Genomic DNA, 21961 nt, shown 5'->3' on the forward strand with positions numbered 1-21961 from the left:
TCTTAGTTTAGTGTTTGACCTCTAAATAATTTATAGCAACGAGGGGAATAATATCTATCATCATCTTTTAACTTTTAGTAAGATTTTTTAGTAGTCTGTCATGGTTTAAGGCCAGCCTATCACTCAGAAACGACACAGCTGTTCGCTTCTCCTCCCACTTCCTCCCCACACTCCCGGAGGGATGGGGAGGAGAATTGAAAGCATGCAACTCCCACGGGCTGAGATAAGAACAGTCCAGTAACTAAGGTATAACACAAACCACTGCTGCTACCACCAGTAACAATAATGATGATAAGGGAAATAACAAGGGAAGAGAACACAACCGCTCACCCCCCACCGATGGATACCCAGCCCGACCGAGCAGTGATCTAACCCTTTCAGGTAACTGCCCCCAGTTTATATAGTGGGCATGATGTGCTGTCGTATGGAATACCCCTTTGGTTAGTTTGGATCAGGTGTCCTGTCTCTGCTTCCTCCTGGCTTCCCCTCTTCCCTGGCAAAGCATGCGGCTCAGAATGTCCTTCGTCAAACTAAACATTACTAAGCAGCAACTAAAAACATTGGTGTTATCAGCGTCATTCCCAGGTTGAAAGTAGCACTGCACCATCTACTAAGAAGGAGAAAAATAACTGCTACTGCTGAACCCAGGACAAACTCTGATAAAGACTTCTCAGTTTTCATATCTACCAATAGCAACTAAGAGTAATGGTTTATCAGTCTCTTATATTAAACGTAGAATGTCTTCAGCAGTAGTAATAAATTTGAACTTCCACATTAATGAGAATGACTGAGAATGTTTGAGATACACTTTTCATTTAGTTAAGAATACAAAATTAGACTAAATAGAGAGGAAAAATTAACTTTAAAAATAGCTTATTTGTTTTAAGTAAGTAATATTTTATCTTGTCTACCTGTCAATGACAAATTTTAGCTGTAATTACAGAAAACCAGGGCAAATATAGCTTATGGAAAATATTTGTTTGACACTTGAAATCATCTCACTGTATTTATTTTTTTGGGCTAAATTTTTATCTGCTGGGTTTCACTCCTTATTTTCAAGAAGTGTCAAAAACAGTATTGATACTTAGGATTTTTCTCAAGTGTCCTTATAAAATCAACTTTCAAATCGGTATTTCTTTATTCAGTATGGCTTAATGTGGACTGAAAAAAAGGAGAAAAAAGAAATACATGTTGATTGCTTTAATGTCTTTATAAACGTGCTAGTAAGGACAAAGCAACTTTTTTTTTTTTTCTGGTCTATGGTGTACTGAGAATACTCTAGATCCGCTTTAGAACTGATTACATTCTTTCTATCTCTTCTCCAGTGTTGCATTTACAAAACCTCCCACCAATCCACCATTACCCACTCTTCACATGGATATGAATTGTCATTAGGAATGTGATACTTAAGTGCTTTGCCTTAGAAATAGCTATTATTGACAGTTCTTAATTTTTATTAACATTAAAAGGGCTTGTCATAAAAGAAAATGTTAAGGTGAGCTTCATAAGCAACAGTAAATAGCATGAGGAAAAGTATAAGCATTTTGGAAGACTTGGGATTTGGCCATTTTACTCAACTAAGTATTTAAATCACATTTTTCGTTACATTAAGGATGATGAACACTGTTGCAATGTGTACACTAAATATGGCTCCACAAATAATAAAACAAATACAGATTATGAAATGCCATAGTAATAATTTTGAAGCCACTACAGTCTCTGGGAGACACTGAAAGCCCAGTACTTTGCAACCTTTCCTGAACACAGCATGATTTTTTAAAGAGGAAAGCCTCCTCCACTGGCTCAACTCCAACTCCCTGCAGCACTGAGAGGATCTGGCCTGTCATTTCTTAGAATCCCATTTGAAATTCTAAAACTTTGAGTTAAATCAGAACATTGCTCCTAGACTCCAGAAATGAGTATTTGAATCTTTAGTAGGCTGGCATGTGCTCTGGCAAAGGAGGGGAAGCAGCTGTCCAGTTTCCTATTGATCTAGAAATGGAAGATCTGCCAAAGCCAGATCTGTTGCCGGCTTACACCTAGCTGCAGAGCAGCCTGTATGTGGTCACTAACATTTCTGAAGGCACTTCTAATTACTCTGGAGAATTTCAGAATGCACAGAAGCATGGATTCACTCTGGTGTCTAGGCCTTACATCTTCATTAAAATAAGATTCATTATAAAATATGACTTTGTAGGATTTCTCTTTGCTTTAATCTATTAATCTGTATGGTGCTAAAACATATCACGCAGGCTGAAATTCAGTTTTTCATCTGTTTAACATAGTGGACTCTATGAAAGCTTTTTATTTTTTTTTATTTTTTCATTCATATATATATATGATTCTTCTGTCCCCAATTAGCAAAAATATTTGCAATGTTTAATAAATCTTCAAAGGCCCAAACTGCTGGCTTTTTGGGGTGCAACATGCAAACCATTAAAAAACATGTGCATCTTTAATACAAATTCAAAGTTTAATATATTTGGTGGTCCCAGTAGAAGAGGAAGTTTTATCTGTATTTCTGTAGGCACCAGCTTACCATTTCTTCATGTGTAGCTGTTAAAAGAGCATGCACACAGATGAGTTCTTAGATGTCTGATGGCAATTTGCTTACCCAACATTTGCTTGTAACAAAATGGGTGCATATAGAGTTTGGGTTTCATTTTTTGATTACAATAAGCCTTTAAGTGACTGCTGAAGCAGCATTTGCAACATCATCTCCTAGAAGTTTGTATTTCTTCTTCTGGATTAACACTGTGGAAAGTTACAGGGTGTATGATAACATATTTTATATTTGGATGAGTTCCAAATTGAATGGACAACATTAAAGAATGCATGTTGAAGTGATGCAGCAGATGTTTTGGTTAAAACACTGGGCCACTAAATGAAGTAATGTTTCTGTGTGTTACTAATGAAGCTGGGAGTTCACCCTCAATGTTTACCCCTAAGATTGATCCTAACAATTTTGTCAGACCTGTGGCTGATATTACTCAGTGTCTTCACTTTCAACTCCATTAAATGGTTAAAATGATATAGCAAAGTTTGTACCTCACAGTCTGTTTTGACCAAAGTCTTGCTGTAACAGTGGTTTGGGGGTCTGTGAAACATTTTTGGACTGAATGCATCCAAAACTTGAGCACAGACTGTATTTGACCCCATTATGATAAGCTAATCCAGAATTCCATATGCTCTCATGGTTGTCTGCAGTACAATAACAATTTTTTTTGCATCAAGTCTGGTTGAATTTGGCCATGCAAGGTCTGCTTTAGGTTTTGTTTCCATATTTTCAATTAATGGATACAAAAATATTTCACAGAAATGGAGACTGTTGAGTTGAAGAGCTCCATCCTAGTATAGTATAGTACCTGTGGGTAGCAGAAAACAAACCATATAACAGAAGATGATTATTTGTCCATTTACAAATAATGGGAAAAGGAAACTTATTACACCAAAATATTTCAAAGTATTGCTACTGCATGATATTCTATGTCACATTCATCTCTGTTCACTAAATTAAAGGGCAGCCATTACATAATACAGCCCTGCAGCATACCTGGAGTCAAAGCAAGATCAACTTGTCCTGATATGTTCCCAAATAAAGAAATCTGAAATGGTTAAGGAAATAAGAGTACTTTCAGGTACAAAAGTATACATAGATAAATACTTTCAGTCTCCTTGGGAAAGAAAAAAAAGGTTTCAGAAGAAATGATCAACAACCCTGTGTTTGGTTATTAGCAGGTATTTTTCTTCCTAAGTGTGGGAGGAAACAGTGAGTAACTATATTCCAGTTTATTGCTAAGGCACAGGAGCTTGAATAAAACAAATCTTTGAAATGGCATAATCTATATGTAAAGCCAGAGTGCAAGCAACAATCAATCACAGTTTCATTCTGATAATTCTTGGATAGAGGACATAATTGTTTGCTGATGAAGGGAAATAAGGAAATTATCATTTTATAAAGAAAAGCTTTGCTTTGGAGTTTTGCCTTTTCTTCCTGACACTGAATATTAGATCTGTCCAGGATCTGAACTTACCAAGCAGCCAAATCTGTAATTATCATACTACATAATTATATAATTAGTCTACAAACTCCTGGATGCATTGCTTAAAAGAATGCTCACATGGAAAATATCCCAAGAGCAAAGGGGTTGTGAGGAAAGCAGAGAGCCTTCTGCTTCCATGTGACATGGCTAAAAGACTGGTAAGATGTGAGCCCCAGTTCCCAGAGTTTGACTCAGCCATAAGATCTGGATGTCTGCAGTCTCCTATGTCTCCCTCTCAGTCCATTGGGACAGCACATTAAAAAAAAAAAAAAAAAAGTTCTTTAGAAGGTAGGTATAAGTCCCACCCATTACAAGCAGGAGTAGGTGGGACCATTTAACTAAGAACCTGAGGTAGTTCTTAAAATGTTTCACAGAGCTGGCTATGTAACTCAAATAATTTTAATTAACTAAAAGCAGGCTAATATATAAATATCATAGAAGTAAAGAAAAGGCATACGTAAGCATCCCCTGTGTATCCCAGGCATTTCAGTTTCCAAATTGTCTGCTTATGCCAGTACACCAGCCCATCAGATTACAAAATTACCATATAAGGTGATTCTGCTTTAAACTGATCTTTTTACTTTTAATGAAAAAAAGTTAAAATGACCCTGACAGATAGGGAGTATAATAACTCAGGTAAACCACTGTGCTAATGCAGCTGGCAGTTTCCCAAACCAGACTACCCATCTTGCTGTTTGAATAAATTCATGATTGCCTGAAGACATCTGTGCAGATCACAGAACCACAGAATCCTAAGGGTTGGAAGGGACCTCACAAGATCATCTAGTCCAACCCCCCCTGCAAGAGCAGGGTAACCTAGAGTACATCACACAGGAACTTGTCCAGGCAGGCCTTGAATATCTCCAACGTAGGAGACTCCACAACCCCCCTGGGCAACCTGTTCCAGTGATCTGTCACTCTCACAGTAAAGAAATTTTTCCTGATGTTCACATGGAACCTCCTATGCTCCAGTTTACACCCACTGCCCCTTGTCCTATCACTGGACATCACTGAAAAAAACCTAGCTCCATCATCCTGACACTCACTCTTTACATATTTGTAAACATTGATGAGGTCACCCCTCAGTCTCCTCCAAGCTAAAGAGTCCCAGCTCCCTCAGCCTCTCCTCATAACAGAGATGTTCCATTCCCTTAATCATCTCTGTAGCTCTGCGCTGGACTCTTTCAAGCAATTCCCTGTCCTTCTTAAACTGAGGGGCCCAGAACTGGACACAATACTCCAGATGCGGCCTCACCAAGGCAGAGTAGAGGGGGAGGAGAACCTCTCTTGACCTACTAACCACACCCTTTCTAATGCACCTTAGGATGCCATTGGCCTTCTTGGCCACAAGGGCACATTGCTGGCTCATGGTCATCCTCCTATCCACCAGGACCCCCAGGCCCCTTTCCCCTTCACTGCTCTCCAGCAGGTCAGCCCCCAACCTGTACTGGTACATGGGGTTGTTCTTCCCCAGATGCAAGACTCTACACTTGCCCTTGTTGAATTTCATCAAGTTCCTCTCTACCCAACTCTCCAGCCTGTCCAGGTCTCGCTGAATGGCAACACAGCCTTCTGGTGTGTCAGCCACTCCTCCCAGTTTAGTATCATCAGCAAACTTGCTGAGGGTACATTCAGTTCCCTCATCCACGTTGTTGATGAAAATATTAAACAGCACTGGTCCCAGCACCAACCCCTGAGGGAATCCACTAGTCACAGACCTCCAGCTAGATTCTGCCCCATTGACCACAACTCCCTGCCTTCTTCCTTCCAACCAGTTCTTGATCCACCTCACTACCTGATCATCAAGCCCACACTTCCTTAGCTTATCTATGAGGATGCTGTGGGAGTCAGTATCAAATGCCTTACTGAAATCAAGAAAAAACACATCTACCGCTCTACCATCATCCATCCACCTAGTTACTTGCTCATAGAAGGCTATAAGGTTGGTCAAACATGACTTCCCCTTGGTAAAGCCATGTTGGCTGCTCTTAACGACCCCCTCATCCTTGATATGCCTAGAGATGGTGTCAAGAATAAGTTGTTCCATCACCTTTCCAGGGATGGAGGTAAGGCTGACTGGTCTACAATTACCCAAGTTCTCCTTTCCCTTCTTATAGACCGGCGTGACATTTGCCATCCTCCAATCCTCAGGCACCTCACCTGTTTCCCACGACTTACCAAAGATGATGGAGAGTGCCTCAGCAATGACCTCCGCCAGCTCCTTATTCCATCTGGACCCATCGATTTATAGATGTCCAGATTACTTAACTGATTCCTAACCCAATCCTCATCTACCAAAGCAAACTCCTCCTTTATCCTGACTCCTTCTGGGGCTATAGGAACCTGGGTCCCCTGGGGAGAGTCTGCAGGAGTAAAGACAGAGGCAAAGAAGGCATTCAACACCTCTGCCTTCTTTATATCCTCTGTCTCCAGGGCACCCACCTCGTTCAGCAGTGGACCTATACTGCTTCTTGTGTTAGTTTTATTCACTATGTATTTGAAGAAGCCCTTTCTACTGTCCTTAACCCGACTTGCAAGATTAAGTTCCAAGGAGGCCTTAGCTGTCCTAATTGCTTCCCTACATCCTCTAACAGCTGTCCTAGATTCCTCCCAAGTGGCCAGCCCCTCCTTCCATAATCCATAGATTCTCTTTTTCCGTACGAGTTTGCCCAGCAGTTCCTTGTTTAACCATGCTGGTCTCCTGGCTCCCCTACTTGACTTCCTACTCACTGGGACACTCTGATCCTGAGCTCTGAAGAAGTGGTCCTTGAATGCTGACCAACTATCTTGAGCCCCTTTACCACCTAGTACCCTTTGCCATGATACTTCCCTTAGCAATTGATTGAAGAGGCCAAAGTTTGCCCTTCGGAAATCCAGAAATGTGGCCTTGCTATGTATTCTATTCCTCCCACACAAGATCCTAAACTCCACCATCTCATGGTCACTGCAGCCCAGGCTGCCATTGACCATCACTACTTCAACCAGACCCTCCTTGTAGCTGAGTACCAGATCCAGCAGCGCTCCTCTCCTAGTTGGTTCGTCCACCATTTGCATTAAGAAGTTATCATCAAGGCACTGGAGGAACCTCCTAGACTGTGAACGATTGGCTGTGTAAGTCTTCCAGCAAATATCGGGGTAGTTAAAATCCCCCATAAGGACCAAGGCATGTAGTCATGAGGCTGCTTTCAATTGCCTGTAGAAAGCCTCATCAACTCCTTCGTCCTGATCAGGAGGTCTGTAATAGACCCCCACAGCTGTGCCACCTGTACCAGCCTGTCCCTTAATTCACACCCACAGACTTTCCACTTGGTCTTCACCTGTCCCTGGACAGAACTCAATACATTCTAGTTGCTCTTTCACATAAAGAGCAACTCCACCACCTCGCTTTGCTGATCTATCTTTCCTAAAAAGGACATAGCCATCCATAACCACATTCCAGTCATGTGAGCTGTCCCACCATGTCTCTGTAATTGCCACTAGGTCATAACCATTAGACCGCACACAGACTTCTAACTCCTCCTGTTTATTCCCCATGCTGCGTGCATTGGTGTACAGCCATTTCAGGGAGCGAGCAGAGCACACTAGTGGCACCCTTGGAAGGCGGGAGGCCTTCTGGTCTTCATTAATACTAGAACACTGCCCCACTAGTTCAAACCCAGCTACAACCCCCTCGCATTTCGAATCTAACCTAAAGCTCTGTGAGTGAGCTCTACTAACCCTTGCCCAGATACCCTTTTTCCCCTGCAGGACAGGGTTTAAACAACTACCCCTTCCATCAAATGAAACAATAGATTGAGAGTTCTCCCTAGTCTGCCATTCTTCAAGCCCTAGCATGTTTCTCTTGGGCTTGTCCCCAACAGGCCCAGTTATCTCCCCTTCCCCCTTCCTACCTAGTTTAAAGCCCTGTCAATGAGCCCTGCTAACTCCTGCCCCAGAAACCTTCTCCCCCTCTGGGACTGATGTATCCCACCTGCCACCAGCAAACCAGGTGTCTCATATAGCAGCCTATGACTGAAAAACCCAAACCCATGCCTTTGGCACCAGTCCCATAGCCATATATTGAGCTGCAGTCTCTTCCTATTTATCTCTTCACCTTTGCTTGCAACAGGTATGGAGGCAAACACCACTTGCCCTCCAGACCCTCTAACCAGCTGTCCCAGTGCCCTGAAGTCTCTCTTCATTGCCCTTGCCCTCCTTGTAATAATTTCATCACTGCCAACCTGAAAAACCAGCAGTGGATAGTAGTCAGAGGGCTGCACCAGATCAGAGAGTTTCCTTTTAACATCTCCAATCCAAGCCCCAGGTAGGCAGCAGACTTCCCTGTGGGATGGATCAGGTCAACAAATGGGCCCTTCTGTTCCCCTCAGAAGGGAGTCACCCACCACAATTACTCTTCTTCTTAGTTGAAGAAGTTCTAAGGCATGGGGGTGAATGACAAGCCCTAGGTGACTCACTAGATGGATCTACCCCTCCATCTCCATTTACCTGGCCCTGTAGTTCCAAGACCTCATACCTGTTACTCAAGGGCAACTGGGAGGAAGGAAGGGATTGTGAGGATTTTCACTTACCTCTCCAAGGAGGGACCTCCCTCCATACTTCCTTGTCCCTTAAGTTTACTCCTTCTATCTGAGGGTAGGAGGGAAGGGGATCTATCACTTGTTCAACCACTTCCTTCTGCCCCTGCCTTAGGCTGTGGCTCCACCACTCTATTTCACTTGCACACTCTCTGATAGGTCTCAACCTTTCTAGGTCCTCCCTCAGTTCAACCACCTGCTTTAGCAGGTCATCTACTTGCTGACAGCGCACACAAGTGGTGTCACTGGCTCTCTGATACAAGTGCCAGGCTCAGGCATTCACTGCAGCCAGAGACCTGCACAGCCACATGTCCGCAGGAAGGCTCAGTCTGGGTACCCACGTTATTCCTAACTACAGGTTTTGATCGAGTGGTGACCATGCTCTATGTGGTCGATCAGTCCATCTACGTCTCTTTGCACAAGCAAGCAGTCCTTCCTCCTCCTGCGCTCCAGCCGAGTCCTCTTCACCAGGCGGTCACCCCCACTCGCCTGCCCGCGCAAGCTGCCTCGGCCCGCTCTGTTCGCTGCGCTCCCTGGGCAGGTTTTTAACCGCTCACAGCTGCCGCTGAGCCTGCTGGCTCCGCCCCCGGTGAGTGAGATGTAGCCTAGATCCTGGTCATTCTTTCCCTTCAAATGCTATTAAAACTAGGGAACTAGAGGAGTAATAAGTGTTCTCTACAATAGAGGATATTGCATTGTCTGCCTCCACGGTATGAAAAATGTATATGTCAAATAAATGGGTTAGTGTGATATTTATATAAGCAAGAAAACAATGGCATAGCAATAATAATTTTCCCTCTAAGTAAGGATTTGTAAACAATCTTAGCAGGCAATACTCTGAGCCTTTAAAACATTTTGAATACTGCATTATTTCTTATTATTTATCCCTTCAAGAAGTGATATGTTCTCATCTTTACTCAAAGATTTTCAACAGAGCAGCACTGCTTTCAAGCACATGGTATGGTTATGACCACTGCTAAGGTGACAGCAGAAGATGGCATTACCTGATCTTCATTTTGTCAGTTGTCATACTTTTCCCACTTGACCTCTCTGTGTGTTAACTCAGTAGCTGGCTTAACAGTGTCCTACTGCAGAAACAAAAAACTGCTATGTAATCTCATGCTTGATCCGTTCAGTGTTATTTAAAGGCATTAGATGCTTGTCTGTTGTTAAGGATTGTTTCACATACACTCTGAAGAAAAATAGTGAAAAGAGTGAGCCATAGAAGGCGGTGCTTCTCTTTTTTCTTATTTTTCTTTGTTGTTGTTGTTGTTGGTTTTGTGTTTGTTTTTCTGTGGATACAACAATCCAACAAATAGTATCACACAAAAAGCATGCAGGGGAGCGAATGAGCCCACGGTCATTTCATGGGTTTGGAAAGCTTGGAAATAGTAACAGTATAATCAATTCTAATTTTATCATCTTCAAATGTTAATGAGCACAGTATGCATGATTCCTTGGAAAGAAGAGTGGACTGACCAAGATTATTACCATTGATTTCGCTTATACTCTTTCACACACTTGGCAGGCTTTTCTAAATAATACAGAATACAAACAGGTGTAAAATGAGGAAAGGAGTGGCTCACAAAATAAAGTCAACATTGACTGAATATAATGTTGCTTGTGACACACAGTATGCAGAGTATTCAGTCGGGTCTCTTTTACAAGCAATTGATACTCTTGATAGCTTGTGCATAATGTTGTCAAGAGAGTTAGAAGGATGTTAACGTTTCATTACTCTTGCCATTGATTTTTTTCCTGCTTTCTTCACAACACGTCAAAACATGACCTCTTATTCCACTGAATTAGTTCCAGAGCACTTGGCATTATTGACCCCCTAATGAAAATTAATGATGGCTCTTTTGAGCCAGTCTTTCAAGTAGGCACACCAAACACATTTAAGAAACAGGCACATTTATTTCTCATATTGAAATGAAATAACACACTGTTAATGTGTTTACAAAATGTACATTAATGCAACATTAAATTTGCAAATTTAAGCACACAGAATTCAAGAGATTAAAACTCCATTATCAGGAGCTGATGCAGCAAAGGTTTATGCTTGGCAATAATTTCAGACTGGGAAAGCCAGTGAGTTTTACAAGTAAACCTACACATACTCTTAGAACATTTCAGCCTCAGCCCTTAAATCTATAGTAAAAATCTGGCAAGACTGAAATGGTTTTACTATGCAACAGAGACAACTGCACATTAGCTTAGGTATTGCCATACTTTTCCCTTTTAAAGCTAGAGAAGAATTGAAATTATTCTCAGTGACTTTTTTCCTTTATGCTCACAAGGTGTCACTCACAGTAGAGTGGATTTCCTCCATACAGAGCCTTACACAAATATTTATACATAAACTGGCTTCAGTCTATGGATATGGATGCCTTCTCCCATGCATCTGTGTAAATAAGGATTACCTCTACCATGTGGAACAGGAAAGGTGAATAGATTCATACTGGGTGAAAGATTGCCATTTTATCTAAACAGTTTACTATTCCTGGGAAATTCTAGAAGTAATTCCTGGGCAATTGCCTAGGAAATCTGCAAGAATAATGAATAAGCCAACTTACTTGCTTCCACTCTTTCCTTAGACAACAAAGACTACGATGCATATCTATCTTATACCAAAGTGGATCCTGACCAGTGGAATCAAGAAACTGGAGAAGAAGAAAGATTTGCTCTTGAGATCCTACCAGATATGCTTGAAAAGCATTATGGATATAAGTTGTTCATACCAGACAGAGATTTGATTCCCACAGGAAGTAAGTAATGTCTTTATTCTTGTGTGTTCCCTAAACAGCAAATGCAGTGATTGCACTGGTTGGTTTAGTATCATTTCTATATCTACTTTCTATATACTTTCTATTCTATATCTTCAGAATGTCATCTTTCCTCCCTTATCTTACAGAATGGTGAAAATAAGCTACCAAGCATACTTAATATGTATTTCCCAGATAAGAAGATTGTGGTTTTGTATTATGTTGACTGAAGGTGAGATAGTGCAGAAAGGCCATGCATGATTAAAAGAAATGAATTAAATTAACATTTTTTCACAAATTTTTTGAGACCTTGCATATCTAGGAATGAATACAGACATCTTACCTGGAAAGATTTCCATGGTTCTGTTTGTTACGGAAATTCAGACAGGAAGGAAAAAGTTATGTTTGGACTAAAATAAGGGTTAAGTATTACATCTACACCAGAGCAAAGCAGTGAATTCTGTGAGTGTCCAGTGCAGATAAATGTGTAGTTGAGGTACTGGAACATTCTCAGAGACTGAAAACCAGAATTCATTCCAGCTGGTTCAAGTAAATCTTTTTTTATGTTTCTTTCACATGTTAGAATATACGTACAGTAATTTTTTTGTATATTGATGTATATTCTTCATTTAACTTCAGTTTAACCATATAGACAGCTACTGAGATCAGTATCTTTAACTAACAAAAAGAAAGGACGCTTGGTATAGGCAAAGCACAACAGAAAATAACTGCATGAATATTTTTTATATCTATAGCAAACTGAACATTGATTTGCAGGAGACCACACTGGTTTTGTGAATGTGTGTAGTGTAAGCATGAAAAGAAAGAAGAATGTAAGGCTACAGTATATCTTAGCATATAATTTTGGTTTGAGACTGAGCTCCTCAAGCACACAGTTGCTGCTCTGCTGGCTACCTGGGTGACTTTGCCTTTTTAAAGGAAAGGATGATGGTGGGCATGTTTGTTCTAATAAAGACACAGTTATTGATATGAAACCATGGCTCATGAGCAAGCACTCCTAACATATAGTGCATGCAGGAATACATGTTTCACAGTATTGTGGAATAGCTGAGGTAGGGAGGGATCTCTCGCGGTCATCTTGTCTAGCCCTGTACTCAAGCTGAGCCTCCAGAGCAGGTTGCCCAGGACCATGTCCTGCCAAGCCAGTCTGGTAAATCTGAGTATGTCAGCTCTTCTGGGAGCAGGGATTTGCCTCTGCTGTTTCTCCCAAGCCCATGGGAGCAGAGTTTTCTAGACTGTTTTTTCAGCAATTGTTTTATTTTGTAGCCTACATTGAAGACGTGGCAAGATGTGTAGACCAAAGCAAGCGACTGATCATCGTTATGACTCCAAATTATGTGGTAAGAAGAGGCTGGAGCATCTTTGAACTGGAAACGAGGCTTCGAAATATGTTAGTCACGGGTGAAATCAAAGTGATACTGATTGAATGCAGTGAACTGCGAGGAGTTATGAACTACCAGGAGGTTGAGGCCCTAAAACATACCATCAAGCTCCTCACTGTCATTAAATGGCATGGACCAAAATGCAACAAGTTGAATTCCAAGTTCTGGAAACGTTTACAGTACGAAATGCCTTTTAAGAGGATTGAACCCATCACACACGAGCAGGTTTTAGATGTTAGTGAGCAGGGGCCCTTTGGGGAACTGCAGACAGTCTCTGCAATTTCCATGGCTGCTGCCACCTCCACTGCTCTTGCCACTGCCCATCCAGACCTGCGCTCCACCTTTCATAACACATATCATTCACAGATGCGCCAGAAACACTATTATCGAAGCTATGAATACGATGTACCTCCTACCGGCACCCTGCCACTTACCTCAATAGGTAACCAGCATACCTACTGCAACATCCCTATGACACTTATAAATGGGCAGCGGCCGCAGACAAAAACTAACAGGGAGCAGAATCCAGAAGAGGCTCACACAAACAGTGCGATACTGCCCCTCTTGCCACGGGAGACCAGTATATCAAGTGTTATTTGGTGACCGAAATGCAAGGGGCTGTCAACAACCTTGAGTAGGAGCTGAGTCTGCAGTCCGGTGCCTGGAACTACATCCTCAACTGCTGCTGTTAAACATGCATTACAATCAATTAACATACGAGGAAAAACAGGGTCTTGTACATACGGTTTTTGCAATTTCTTTGTAGCATCAGTCTTCCTGTTTTACCCATGTCTCTTTCCATTTGCATTTTCAACTTTGTTTTATATGTCATTGGAATTTGTATATTTACATTTTTTTAAATGAAGAGACTAATGTATAGATAGGAAAATTTTTTGCTTCATTAGTATAGTTTTAGACTTCCTGTTTGTTTGTTTTTAACCTCTCTTGGGAATGCTTGGACAAAGTTATGTTGATATCAGAAGCACCATCCATTTTGTTGGCCTATCTAGCCTGATTTCTGAAGGCCATGCCTGCTGCAGTTCACCTCTTTCAGAGAATATTTGTTCTTAGAAGGACCCCGTCCTTCACTGAGATCTCCAGCTTCATTTCTACTCCTGTAATGTGCACTGCTCCTTCCCTGCCCTTACAATGACCCTCATTCGGGGTAACACTGCAGTCTGATCATCTAACATGTAACTTAGTAGATACCTGTCAAACAACAGAATATACCCAATCTCTATCGGTTGCTTCACAGTAGTCACTACAGAGTCTGTAGAAACTAGAGATGGTTTGGTTTTTGCTTTCTTGGGTTTGTTTGTTTTTTTTTTAATTATTATTTTCAGAATGAGTTGATTGTATCCCTTTTATAAATATAAAAGCAAACCCTATTTTTAACACTTCCTGGAAAAGTATTAATGTGGTTGTGGATTTTATTTTTAAGCATTTTTCTTCCCCCCCCTTTCAAAATCCTGCAAATAAGACCATTTACGATTGTAAGGCAAATAAGAAAAGTGAGGCAATAGGCACAGAAGTGCAATATCTTGCTGATATTTATAGTGATGACTTCCAAACCAAAGGGGAATAAAAGGCAGTGTTGTAGATGGTTTGTCACTTTGTATTATAGAAAGTGTTATTTTCTAAAAAAGTAAGAGCAAAACATTATTTTGCTGTGGATTACAGAGTCCCCTTGTATTTTAATGTTTAAAAACCCCTGTATTATTTGCTTTAAAATCATATATTCAGGATTAAGAAATCTTCTTTCATTTGGTTTTAGCTTGTAACAAAAATTAAGACTTTCTTAATTTCAAAATAATTTTAGTGAGAACTCAGGCAGGAAAAAAATGACATGAATATCAACAAATATAATTGTTTTCAAAATAAACTTTATTTATACAAAATTAATATTTAAATCAGACCTGGAAGTATTAAAAAAATATTCACTTTAATGAATAAATAGTTTTATTTTTTATGTATGATTCTATCTTTGAGGAGTTGTAAATAATGCATGTACCATGGCTGCCAGGGAGGAAAAAAAACCCCACTAGATTTATATGTGGACATCTTTAAGGCAATAAGCATCTTACTCATACTTGCATTTTAAACAACAGAAAAGGCTTTTCTGGTTTTAGAAAGAGACAGGAGCAGTGTTGTATCTCTATAACATATCCAGGCCAAGCTCTCTGCTAGTCTCTGCTAGCAGAAGCAGAGGAGCTGGGGTTACTCGTTGCAGCACACTGTCATAGAGTCATGGGTTTGATTTGCCCTGGCAGAAACGTAACTGGTATCCTGACAAACAGACCTTATAGTCTATTTATGTGATTAATTTTCTTTATGTATTTTTATGGTAGCTAAATAATATTGACCAATATAATGGATATGTGGGGCTTTCTCACTGTCACAATGAGAAAAGTACAGCTTATAATACTTTGGTCTTCTTAATGAAAAGTGATGGGTAGAGAGTGGGTAAACTGCAGTGTGGAGGATGTTTGTGGGAGCAATCCAGAACTGACAGTGTGGGAGGAAATGACTGTGCTCCTGTTGTGAAAGTCAAGAAATCTCAGTATCTGCATAACAACCTAACAGAGCTTTGGGATGTGTACTGATTTTTAGTTGCTTAAAAATGTTTATTTCTCCGACAATTTGCTTTTCTACAATCTGTTCTTTACTATGGCGTCTCCCTCTGGACATGTGCCAAACATCCACAAAATGGAAATGAAGCTGCCAGGCCACATAAAATTTTAAGAGAGCTTTGCACATTTGATTATTTTCATAGTGTAAGAAAGAAAGCTAGTATTTATTTGCTTCTACAGACACCTGTCAGGCACCGATGGCATTTTCCTTCATTCATCTGTATGCCAAATACCCCAGTATCCCATGAAAGCAATGCATTATTTTTTTCCCCTTTCCTTCCTCTTTAACTTGGCATAAAGACTGGGATGTGAAATAAATGTAGGATGCAACTATCTGATCACAGTCATATTTAGATGATTGGTAGGCAATCCCTCATGGGGAGTACTTTTCTGTTGTTCTATTTTTAGTGTAGATTTAAGCACTTTGAATAGCATGATTCAGGGATTGACAGATACTCTTTGATATTCACACTACGTAAAAATTTTTCTTATAATGTTTTGTTATATTAAACAAAAGAAAAACGAAAAAAAAAAGAAAAAATCAACTACAAAACAAAACCTAAAACAAATGGAGAAGCTGCCTATGGCTTTAGAAACATTCCTCTTTAGAATTCCTCCTCTATGAACAGCTTTGTGCAGGAAATAGTGAAGAGAACTGTTTTGTGTTCACATGCTCTATGTTTGCAAAAAGTTGCTTGAATGCAAAATAAAATGAAAAAGAAAACCACAACAAAACAACAAAAAACAACCACACCTGTTGTTGCCCTAGCGCTTAGGCTCCATCCTTTTTGGTGAAGGTGTTCCAGTTTTTGACAACGCAGCCTGCAGTGTGCATGCAATAGCCACATATAAGGTTTAGCCATAAGCAAATAGCACTTTATTTTAAAAGCTTCACAGTTTGATGATTGGAAAAATTTACTCTGCCTGGTCAAGAACTTCAGGTTTGTATGTGTATTCTATGCACATTAATTATCCAAGTGTGGTGCTTTGTCTTTATAAGGCTCTCTATAACCAGGGTAGTCTTTGCTATAAAACTAAAGGACTCTATTCTACAACCTGTGGAAATTCAGTATATAGGTTCTCCGGACAACACATGTAGCTGAACAGTAATAGGGGGAAGTGTACAATATTCATCTAATTATTTTGAGGGTAAAGTGCATTGCTGGGTCTGATTCTGTTCTCAGTTGCAGCAGTATGATTTGAGAGTAAATCTAATAAAGCTGAATGAGTTTAAGATTGGTTTGTGTGGGAGAAGAAAATTGCAAAAGCAAAGAGAAAAAGAAACCATATTTGGAGCCTGTGACAAGCTGAAAGCTTGGCTGCAAGGGAAGCAGCAGCAAAATGTCTTCTGAATTTTAGTAGAGGCCCAGTTCTCACCTGGCAGCCGACTTCAAACACTTTCAAAATGATCTGGTGCAGAGCTAGATACTGTTAGGCTTAGATGCAAACTAAGATTTTTCTATTACTACACAGCTGTGAAAACCATGTGTACGTTACATAATGGGTGATAATCAGCTTCAGAATAATTGGAAAGCTTGTTATACCCGCCTAATTAAAATTCACAAAGTTTTACTTGGATATTGTGCATTAATGACACGTTTAAATTATAGATAAAGCATTGAGATTTGGGGAAAACTGGCTGGGTAAACAGGCTTCCTTCATTCTTAAATTAAAGAAAAAAAAAGAAAATTTCAAGTTAGCAAGCTAAGGAGACTTTAACTAATCCAAGGAAGAAAACCAAATCACAATAGTAAAGTAAGCTTAAAAATAGGATAAAAGTCAATGGAGAAGAAAGGCCAAAATGCCCACCTGTTTTCTGTTTGTATTGTGGCTGTTTTTGTCATGAAAGCTCTGTACTCTAGCTGACCTACATCAAGCAACTGGCTTTTTGGGGCCCACCATACAGACCAGCAACACAAATATGTACCTGTATGTCTAATACACTTCCTAATGTTTTTGTGCTTGCTGATAGTCTAGCACAGAGAGTTTTTGGTATGTCTTCTATTGTTGTGATACACAGGATTGAAGAAATCTGTCTGCATTAAAATAATCTCAGTAACAAGCTTAGTTTATTATTCAGAGTAACTATATTCCTTCACACCCACCCGTTATCTGATTTACTATTATTAGAATACTTTTTAAACCCATTTCTCAGCTCAACAAGTGATTAATGTGACTGGCATCAGAAAAAATGCAAGCAATACCATAACAATTAGTTTACTTGTATTGGTGCAAGTTCCCTTGCATTTTTTCTGTATAATCACAAGTCTTCACCTCCTAAATAGCCTGCTGAGTGGAGGCTGGAGAACACCACTATGTCTTTCATTTGAGATTTATTGAACTTCGTATGGATACTAAGCTATCATTTGTGATATAATTTCACTGGGCTATTTCCCATCGACTCTGGCTGTATCCTCCAAGAAGACATGCTGGCAGCATTGCACTTCTCCAGCTGGCCTTGGGTTGATGTTCCGGAACTCAGAGTTGTTGCCCTGGGGAGTGAAACTAATAGAAATATTTCATCTAGTAAGAGTTTTTCTATGTTTTTTAAAAAAAAAAATAAATCTGTTTAAGACAAATTTTGACCTTCACTCTGCACTAATAAGCTCAGTGGGTGGGAGGCCTAGAGTCCACACAGCCATGAAGCAGTAAGAACAGAAATTACAAAGGCAAGTCTGATACCATATTTGAAAAATTTATAAATTCTTAAGCTTCCCATATTACTATAAAATGGTGCATTGAGATCGACAGTTGTTGAAGGAAAGCGTTCAGTTTGTTCGTATAACCAGCCTCATTGCAAAAGCTTATCAGCATTCTTACATTAAATAGCCAATATCCTAGATAATGTAATTTCAGAAACATTCAATAGTCAATTAAAATATTTTTGGTTTGATGACTTAAGAGCAACACAATCCTCTAGGATCTAAATGTAAAATAAAATAGATAATCTTTATCTAGTACTGAGCTTACAGGAAGCACAACATCTCTTTGCTGGTTCACTAGCACTAGGAAAACAATTTGAAGCAAAATTTGAGAGTTATGAATTTGCTGGAGATATTTTTGTTATTTTTTATAAAGATATTTCTCTTAACTGTCAAGGTATGATAGAAAGAACACACAAATTACTCAAAAAATAAAAAATAAAATGGATGTGCTTTTTAACCTTCTCTTTCTCTGTTTATCAAATATCTCGTTCTGTGCCCCCCTCAAAAATACAAAATCATCCAGGAAAAATGAATACCTACTGAGCCCCTGCTTGGAAGCCCATTTGGTGGCAGATAAAGAAGAGCAAGCCAGAGCAAGGGGCTGCACCACATGGCTGCAACTGGGAAGCTGGGAAGCTGGAAGCTGGAAGTGGGAACGCTGTGTGCGCCTGTGCAGGGAGAGGCACAGGGCTCTGTCCATTGTGTTTAGTTACTCCTATGTTAGGTGGGTGCAGAAGGAACTATAGGCTCCATATATTACCATTCTTCTACCTGCTATAGGCAACACACAGAGAAGGTGGGCAGTAAACCTTGATGTTGGGGGCAATAAACAACAAATGCCATCAGCTGGCTAAGCACAGATACCCTACTTCAAAGCAGCCAGAAGAGTAGAAATAGCTGACTTTTTTTTCCATTTGTTTAGTGTGCAAAATAAAAGCCAGCACTAAGCATAGAAAAAGTTTCTTTCCCACTAAATGACAGTTACAGGAAATTGCCATCTCAGTTAGTTAGCACCACTCTCTTGCAGCAACTCCCTAACCCATTTCATCCCATCCCATGCTGTGCCATCCCAAGCATCCCATCCCATTCTGTCTTCTCCATTTACCTTGCAGACTGTATTAAAAGTACATGCACACAAAGCTTGCTGTGAGCCCTCAGTCTGAGGTACATGTGAAAACTCTTTGAAGAGATGTTTAGGGTAAGTAGATGTCTTCTTTCCTAAGAAGAGACTTAACAGCAACAAAGCATTAATTTGTAAAATGTTTTTATTTTTGCTCTCAGTTTGCACACCATTCACCATTTTTCATATCCCTGTAGAGTGCTCATCTGAAAGAACATCCTGATATTATCCTGAACCTCTTGTGAAGAATAAAGTCAGTCTTAAAAATGTCAGTCATGGGTCCAAAATATTTTCACCCATGCATCTGCCATTAAGCTGCAGTGTCTGCACACACACTCAAAAAAAACCCCAAAATAAACAAAGAACAGCAAAATAGCAATGCAATTATTAAATCCTATTTAAACATGGCTTTGAGAGCTTTTTTTTTTGTTTGTCAGAGAAAGTTGTTTGCTTCTGCTGTTTTGTAGAAAGTTATGTGAGAGATTGTTTTAAATTTCATTCCTTGCATGACAGGTAAATCACAGGGAGATTTTATTTCTTGAGAAAGTTCAATTCTTAATTGTAAGTTTAAAACACAAGCTGCAGTGAATTTACAGACTTAGAAGAAATTGTTTGCCAGAGTTAATATTCTCTGGTGAACAGCCCACTGCAGTCCTAAATAAGTTCTTAGGGACATCTCAGTAGAACATTTAAACAATTAGTATTATACATGTACCTTAAGCATTGCATTAGATCATCATACATTTGTCTTCTTAAAACCCAGGCAACTTCAAATGGGACAATTATGCAAATACAAAGCAGAGAGGAAAATACAATGGTTTCCATCTATTTTAGCAAAATAGTTCTGTGACATCAGGCTCCTTCTTTAAGATCATTAGCCTATGCCTACCACAGGAAAACACATGAATCTACAAAATGTGAAGATATCTGGTGGAAAATTGTTGCAGTAAACACTCTCAAATCATAGTTATATCACAAAAAGCATTTTATAAATATTCAAACTTCTACATAGGTATTTTAACTTGCAATCATTTAATCATCAAACAGTACAACAAAATAAGTAACACTCATAAAAATTCAAGGAACTCCCAAAAACCTAAGTTTGTTCGCAAGATGACATTTTCCATGCTCTGCAAGATGACAGACTTGCAACCAGGCCATTGCTAGGTGGCACTGTGACACAGATACATAGCTAGGGGTGACACTGAGTGGGAGAAGTATAGCGAAGATGTTTCCTGGTCACGTCAGAATATGTAGGTGGTACGTGACCGGCATTCATCTGGTCCTACTGCTACAGCAGGTTACAGATATTTTTTGCCTGTAGGACACTAGAATTACAAATTTACCAGGTACTTCTTTCACTTCCTGGGTGCTATCTGAAGTCATTTATATAACCCTCTTAGAGGCAGAGAATGTTTTTTCTGGATGGCAGGATCTACCCGAATCAAAAGAATATCTGTCAGAATTCCTACCATTGTAAATAATAATTAGTGTCAGTACAGTTCATCTCCTATTTTCTCTGCTTACCTTTTCACTCTTCTAAACAAAAAAAGACTGTGAACAGTTCTCAGTGCCATACAGCAAATAGCATTCCCACACTTTAATTTTTTTTTTTTTTTACGGTTAGATATTTGAAAAGTGAGAAATAGCAGCAAAGATACTATCTGCTTGAAATGACACTTGCCAAATTCAAAAATTCCCTGTTCAGTTGTCTTGGGCACCTTACCTGAAATTCTTCTTTCTAGATCCTGGCAAAGAGCAATCTAGTGAATAAAGGGTTGGAGACAGACTGAATTGCACATGCATGTAATTTTCAAGGATGTTTTTATTCCTTGCAGTGACTCCTATTGGCTTTTAGTTTGTTTTGCTTTCTTTTGTTTTGTTTTCATAAAGAAAGAGATGTCAGAACTGGCATACTACTGCACTACATTAGTCAGGGGATGGCATAGCCACATTAGAAAGAATGGAGTTGAGCTCCAGAGAACTGGAGTCAAGTAGTCATGAACTACGCTGAAAGTCTCCTGCCTCTGCACATTGCAGCTGTTGAAAGAGCTGGTGAATTTCCTTAGCTTCCACTTCAGTTGGTTCTCTACTTCATAGGCACTCTAACAAAGAGGTTTTGAAAGGGAAAATGGTGCTTTCAGGTGCCATAATAGACGGAGTCTCAGATACAGTAAGTCTGATACCACAGGCTCACTGAGAGATGAGGTTTCTGCGTGAAACCTGAGGTTTCCGTTTCATTTTGGCCTTCTGACTGCCATCTATTGGCTTGCTGAGGTTTTCCTAAGACTCAAAAAATAAAATAAAATCAGATATTTCAAAGTCAAGGTGAATTAATGGAAAAATATATTTCCATAATTGATCATTTCGAATAGCTGACTAGAACACAGATATCCACCCCTTCTTCCCACACCTCTTCCTGTCCTTCTGCCCTAGATAGTCAATGGCCGTAACTTCTTTTACATGTCCTGTAAAAATATGATCTAGGGATTTTATTATTATTTTCATAGAATCATAGAATAGTTAGTGTTAGAAAGGACCTTAAGGTCATCTAATTCCAGCCCCCCTTGCCATGGTCAAACTAAGAAATAATTTGATGTAACATCTTGGTTTCATCATAAAGGTTTGCAGCTTTGTTATTCTTTTTTATTTTATACCTGTACAGCAGCTGATGAAGTTAAAGTAGGCAACTGCCCCGTGCTGGGCAGTGGTGAAGCAGCC

The 21961-nt window shown here is 39.7% G+C and overlaps 1 protein-coding gene across 3 annotated transcripts in view; it reads left to right on the plus strand.

Annotated features, from left to right (window-relative positions):
* Positions 1-16139, plus strand: part of IL1RAPL1 (interleukin 1 receptor accessory protein like 1) — a 735754-nt gene extending 719615 nt beyond the window's left edge. For all 3 annotated transcript variants that reach the window (XM_061453322.1, XM_061453320.1, XM_061453321.1), the window contains 2 exons: positions 11215-11385; positions 12670-16139. In XM_061453322.1, coding sequence (XP_061309306.1) covers positions 11215-11385; positions 12670-13388 — 890 coding nt within the window. In that variant the 3' untranslated portion in view covers positions 13389-16139. The remainder of the gene's footprint in view (positions 1-11214; positions 11386-12669) is intronic.
* The last annotated feature ends 5822 nt before the right edge of the window (positions 16140-21961 follow it).

Source organism: Pezoporus flaviventris, unplaced genomic scaffold (genome assembly GCF_033815535.1).
Source record: "Pezoporus flaviventris isolate CSIRO_AGI_PZ_B2104156 unplaced genomic scaffold, CSIRO_AGI_Pfla_v1 ptg000015l, whole genome shotgun sequence".
Classification (NCBI taxonomy): Eukaryota; Metazoa; Chordata; class Aves; order Psittaciformes; family Psittacidae; genus Pezoporus; species Pezoporus flaviventris.